This window comes from Vicugna pacos, chromosome 9 (assembly GCF_048564905.1).
Source record: "Vicugna pacos chromosome 9, VicPac4, whole genome shotgun sequence".
NCBI classification, from domain to species: Eukaryota; Metazoa; Chordata; class Mammalia; order Artiodactyla; family Camelidae; genus Vicugna; species Vicugna pacos.
The window spans coordinates 5,008,762-5,014,992 of NC_132995.1; the positions used below are offsets into that span (position 1 = coordinate 5,008,762).

A 6,231-nucleotide genomic window follows, 5' to 3' on the forward strand; every position below is an offset into this window, starting at 1 on the left:
GTCTCCTCCCCTGGCAGAGGAACCTGCGCCCGGGCTCTGCCCTGGCCGAGGCGGACATGGGGCCCCTGCTGCTGCTGCTGCCGCCCCTGCTGTGGGGGGGTGAGTGGCCCGGGGCGGGGGGCGACACGGGGGGCGGAGGGGCGGGGACTGCGGCTGAGCCTCTGTGTCCCCCCAGGGTCCCTGCAGCAGCCTCCAGGGTACGGCCTCCAAGTGCAGGAGTCGGTGACGGTGCAGGAGTGCCTGGGCGCCAACGTGACCTGCTCCTTCTCCTTCCCGGGGAGCGAGTGGTTCGCCCCCTTCATCTACTGGTTTCGCCAAGGGGACAACGTACACTTTAGTGCTCCTGTGGCCACAAACGACCCGAGAAGACCAGCGAAGGCAGAGACCAAGGGCCGATTCCACCTCCTCGGGAACCGCAGGGACGACTGCTCCCTGAGCATCAGAGACGCCAGGATGAGCGACTCGGGAACCTACTTCTTCCGAGTGGAAGGAAGTCATCCTCAGAAATACACTTACCGAAATACGCTGAACTTGCAGGTGACAGGTATGGCAGGGCGCCCAGTGAGGACCGTGGGCCGTGGAGACCCCCGCCCGCGCCCCTGTTAGAACAGGAACAGGACACAGGAAGACCCCGTGCTTGGAGTCTTGGGGTTTGAGGGTTCAGAGGAGGCACAGGCCCCGGGGGGAGCTTGGGCCCCGAGGCACTGGTCCCTCTTAGGGTCACACTCTGGGTCCCCACCCCCTGGGGCCCAGGCATCTCCCTCTCTCCTCCTCAGCCCTGACAGAGAAACCCAACATCCACTTTCTGGAGCCTCTGCAGTCTGGCCGCCCCACGAGTCTGACCTGCAGCCTGCCAGTCGTCTGCGATGGGGCAAGATTTCTCTGGTTCTCCTGGGCGGGGGACACCCTTGATGCAGTGGACCCAGAGACGCTCCACAGCTCGGTGCTCACCCTCACGCCGAGGCCCCAGGACCATGGCACCAACCTGACCTGTCAGGTGAAACTCCAAGGAGGTCAGGGGACCACACTGGAGAGGACCGTCCAGCTCAATGTCTCCTGTGAGTGTGGAGGGACGGCCGGGTCCCTGAGGGCACTGGTGGCAAGAGGAGGGTCCGGTCCTGGCATCCGTTTCCCAGAGGAGACTGGGGTAAGTAAAGCCCCATCCCTTCCTGGGGTAAAGGACTAATGCCCTCCCTGCCCTTCGCCCCATTTTTCCTTCCCAGATGCTCCACAGCTGATGACCATCAGACTACTCCAGGGGAACTCCACGGGTAAGAAAGGTGTCTCTTCCCTGGGGCTGTGATGGGAGTGGGTCCCAGCCAGCCTGGGGCTCAGGGCTTGGAGATGAGACCGTCCCTCACTCCTCAGCCCCCTGGCTCTGGGCGCGCCATCCACCCACCCTCCCAGCAACATCTCACTCCCACGGATCCAGTATTACTTTTGGCTGCTCCCTTTCCTTTTCTTTAGTTTTTTATTTTATTTTTAATTGTGGTAAAACTCACATAAAGTGAAATTTGCCATCTTCACCATTTATAAGGGCACAGCTCAGCAGGATGAAGGACCCAATCCGCAGAGCTCTTCCCATCTTGCAGAACCAAAACTGCACACGCAGCTGACACGACCTCCCCACCCCTCCCCCTCCAGCCCCTGCAAACCAGCACTTCACATTCCGTGTCTGCAATGTGGACTACTCCAGGTTCTGCTCCCCTTTCTTGAATCTCTGTCTGTCCTCGCCTCCTAGGATAGTCGCCCATGCTCACCTCTGACCTCATCATTCTTTTCCAGGAGCGTTTTGTGTTCTCACTCCCGCCCTGGAGCCCGTTCCAACATCTCCCCACTTTCCTGGGCGGACTTATCCCATCCTGAGTCTCCACCTGCAATCCCATCCCCATCCTGACCCTGTCCTGATGCCTCCCACTACTTTATACATCAGGCAGCAATCTGCACACTTAGTCATCCCTTGCTGGTGCCTCTCAGCTGGGCTCCCATCCCCCACTGAACCCGGTTGTGGTCTGGACATCACTACACATCGCCCTTTCTCACCAGCTGCTCCCATGAGTCAGTGAGTCTCAAGAGCTTCACTTCAAATCACTTCCCTCTTTCCTTGCCCTTGGCCTCAGACACAGCTCCAGTCTTGTTGGACCCTGGACCATTGCCTCAGTCTCCTCCTCAGCCTATCTGCCTCCTGTCGAGTCTCTCCCATTCAGGTCCCACTTGGCCCCAGCAGGGTCTTCCTCGACTTGGTGTTGATTCTGTATTTCCCCTACTCACATTTCCAGTAACCCCAGAGAAGAGCCCGATGCCCTCAGCCTGCCACTCAAGGCCCCAGCATATCTGACCCTGCCTTCTCTGCCACTGTTATGGTGTCTTTGCTGCTCCTGGTCCTCCCTGCCAAGATGCAGGCACAGATACCTTTCCCCTCATCTTCCACGTGGTCTCTACTGTTGGAACATCTTCATCTAGGCTGCTCACCCACTTCTTATCCTGCCAACCTCAGACCAGCTCTCTTTTTTTTCTGGTAGCCTGACCACCAGGGTCTTTGCCTCTTTAGCCTCAAATAAGCCATCCCTGGGACTTGTCCCATGGCCCGCCTTTCTCCTCCCGGCTCTGCAGGGAGCGTGAGGGAGAGACAGCCCTCGCAGCTCCACCCACATGGCTGTGTCTGTCTCACCCAGACCTGAAGAGCTTGAGCGATGGCACCTCCCTCCCGGTCCTGGAGGGTCAGTTCCTGCGCCTTATCTGTGTGGCTGACAGCAACCCTCCTGCTGTGCTGAGCTGGCTCCAAGATGGAAAAGCCCTGAGTCCCTCCCAGCCCTCAGCACCCGGCGTCCTGGAGCTGCCCCATGTGGGGGCTGCAGATGGAGGAGAATTTACCTGCCAAGCTCAGAACGTGCTGGGCTCCCGGCATGTCTCCATCAGCCTCTCTGCGTGGAGTGAGTTGCAGGACAGGTGCTGGGGGCAAGCAGCCTGGTCAGGTGTTTGGGCTATGGGAGGGTCTGGGGACAGAACTTTACCCGCCTCTCCCCTTCCCCAGAAAATGCCCCCTCCTGCAGCTGTGTGTGTGAGGAGCAGCAGGGCTCCTGGCCCCTGGTCCTCACCCTGATCCGAGGAGCCCTCATGGGGGCTGGCTTCCTCCTCACCTACGGCCTCACCTGGATATACTACACCAGGTGAGCATGCCTGTCCCCCTCCAGGGAATTCTGGTGACTAGCTCCCGAGTTCTAGGTGGCGCTGAGCTGTCCTGTTCTGCCTGGAGCTGAAGTGCCCAACTCTCTGACCTGAGACCGTGTTGGTTCTGCAGGTGTGGAGGCCACTAGGGAGCAGGGCTGAGAGGTGTGACTGAGCCTCCTTCCTTCTCAAGACGGGACTGAGGTGTGGACCCGGAGTCCGGAGGACAGACACGGGGACATCGCCGTCAGCTTCTCCCTGGAAACTCTCCACTCCAACCCTGTCTCATTTGTACCCACGAGATTTTAATTTGTGGAGGTGACTGCGTGACAACACAGAGCGTCAATACCACTGAAAGGAGACTGTTATTAGTGACATTTTCCCAGAGTGGCTGTCACGTCACGCGGGGTAGGGCCAAGCAGGAAGCGCCAGGTTCAGGAAGCAGGAGCTCCTGCAGGGAAGGCTCAGCCAGAGCCTTTCTTGGGGTTTCCATGGGAACGGCGATGCTGGGCAGGGAAATACTTTAGGATCTGCTAGCTTGAATAATTCTGGTGGGCTTTGGGCTATAGGGGTGGTGTTAAATAGCCTGTTACCTGTTCATGGATGACTTTGGGTCGGGGAAGTAGTGGCTTTGTCGTGTGAGGGGTAGATAATGGGGGGGGGGTTGGGGATTATGGGGTAGAAACTGGTCGGTTTGCATTTGAGAAAATGAGCTCCCAGCAGAGTTTTTCTGTCTGGAAGACTTGGCTGACCCTGGGAGGCAGTGTCCTTCCCAGGCCAGCAAGTTTTTTAAGATGTCAAAACATCCTAAGAGACAGAAAATAAAACACGGTTATCGCATACACACCCCGACTGCCTGCTGCATTGTTTCTGCAGTGCCATGGCCAGCCTGCCGCTCTGCCTCTGCTCTTGGTCCTGTTACACCCTGCCTTCCCGCCCTGTTTCTCTCCCTCCATCCCTAGCTCTGCAAAGGGAATCTTGAGGCTTATTTTCTCATCACCCAGAAGTTACCTGTTTCACACTCAAGTTTCTGGTCCCCAAAACTTCCCTATCAACGTGGACATCCACACACACTAGAGTCAGGAACACAGCTTTTCTTTTTTGGTTTAAAGTTACTAACCTCAGTGGGGGAGGGTAATAGCTCAGGGGTAGAGCATGTGCTTAGCATGCACGAGGTCCTGGGTTCTATTTCCAGGACCGCCATAAAAAAAAATTAATGAATGAATTTTTAAAATACTAAAAAATAGTTACTGACCTCATAATAAATAGTATAAAATGTCACATTTCATTATTTAAATGTTTCTAAGCAATATAATAATACTAAAAAATCAATCTTGTCATTTACTGTCTCTGTAGGAGTTTGCAGAACAAATTATATCTTCATCTGGCATTATTTTTGGTTGGTCGGGTTCAACTTCTGGTTTAGTCATCTTTTTTTGATGCCAGACTGAAATTGAGCAGAATATGCAAATCTAAAGAGTACAATTAGATGAATGCTTACACATGTACACACCCCGCTTCTACTATCAAGTCAACAGATGGATTCTTCCCACCTACCCCTGGTCAGGCCACGCTATCAGAAAGAAGGGGGCTGGGCTGGGGTTGGAAGAGTGAGGAGCAGTTCTCACATCTCATGTCAAGGAGAACGAGGTGGGCGGCTCAGATGGGGATGTGCTAAGAAGTGAGACAGCCTGGAAGGTGAGGGGAAAGGCACCAATGTCTGCACCTGGGCAAGGAGGACCAGGAGCGACAGAACGTGATAATGGTGGATGAGAACACAGGGTCAGGTATGATGGCGCCCTGAGTGCCAGGCTGTACATTTTCTGTCCCTATAGAGCCAACTTTTTTGTTTCCTCTCAATGTTATGTTTTTCAGATTATCCATTATTTTACATGTATCGAGAATTCAGTTTTGGTTTTGGTATCGTTTTTGCCTTTAACATAGTATTTTATGTGTGAATGTACTTCCAGTTTTGTATCTGCTCTAAAATATGATAACATTGCATTTGTTTCCAATTTTTGGCTTTTCAAGATAATTTTAATGTGAATTTCGTGATTTCAAAAAACAGGAGAGTGAGCACTTTTTCCCTGGTGGGTATGGAACTGCTTCATCATAAGGTAGGCATCTGTTTAGCTCTAGAAGGTACCAACAGAGTTCTCCTGAGCAATCAAATAAATTTACATCCCACCGTCACATGTGGGAGTTCTGATCTCTCTTCACCCTGGCAGTGCTTGTATCACCTGCATGTTCAGTTTTCAACACTGCAATCCGTTTGCTGCAGTCTTTCATTGCCTTTTAAACTTGCGTTTCCCTGATGAGTAACGACATTTAGCCCCCTGACTGTCTTCTTTGGTAAAATGCCTCTTTTGACTCGTGCCCATTTAAAAATAAAAAGTGTACGTTTTCTTATTATTGATTTTTTGAGGTCTTTATTCTGGCTATGTGCCCTTTAAATTATGACCATCCTTCCCCTCCTCCTCTCTCTCTCTCTTTTTTGCTGGAGTGTGAAAAAATAATTGAAATACCCTTGTCATTCTTTTCACGTATGTGCGGTGGTCTTCCTGTCTAATTAAGAAATCTTTGCGTCTATCAATAGCTTTTCAAAATTGAAGTACAGATGACACACACAGTTATGTTAGTTTCAGGTGTGCAACAGAGTGATCCGACACCAAGTACATTACAACATGATCGGCATGATAAGCGTAGTAACCATATAAAATGATTGCTGTATTATTGCGTATATTTGATTACTGTAGCTTTGTAGTATAGTCTGAAATTAGGGAATCTGATACATCCAGCTTTGTTCTTCTTTCTCAAGATTGCTTTGGCTCTTCTGGGCGCTGTTGGTTTCATACAAACTTGAGGATTATTTGTTCTCGTTTTGTGCAAAATGCCATGGATATTTCAATAGGGATTGCATTGAATCTGCAGATTGCTTTGGGTAAAATGGACATTTCAAGAATATTAATTCTTTCAATCCATGAGCATGGTATATTTTTCCATTTCTTTGTTCCCTTTTTAAATTTCTTTCATGAGTATCTTATAGATTTCAGACTACAGGTC

At 51.9% G+C, this 6,231-nt stretch overlaps 1 protein-coding gene across 1 annotated transcript; it reads left to right on the forward strand.

The window, feature by feature from the left end:
• On the forward strand, positions 1-5,541 carry LOC102538151 (sialic acid-binding Ig-like lectin 14). Its single transcript, XM_072968599.1, has 7 exons — positions 1-99; positions 176-544; positions 777-1,058; positions 1,224-1,271; positions 2,676-2,933; positions 3,035-3,170; positions 3,302-5,541. The coding sequence occupies exons 1-7, from the start codon at positions 57-59 to the stop codon at positions 3,315-3,317; spliced, it is 1,152 nt and encodes a 383-aa protein (XP_072824700.1). The 5' UTR covers positions 1-56; the 3' UTR covers positions 3,318-5,541.
• Positions 5,542-6,231: the final 690 nt, after the last annotated feature.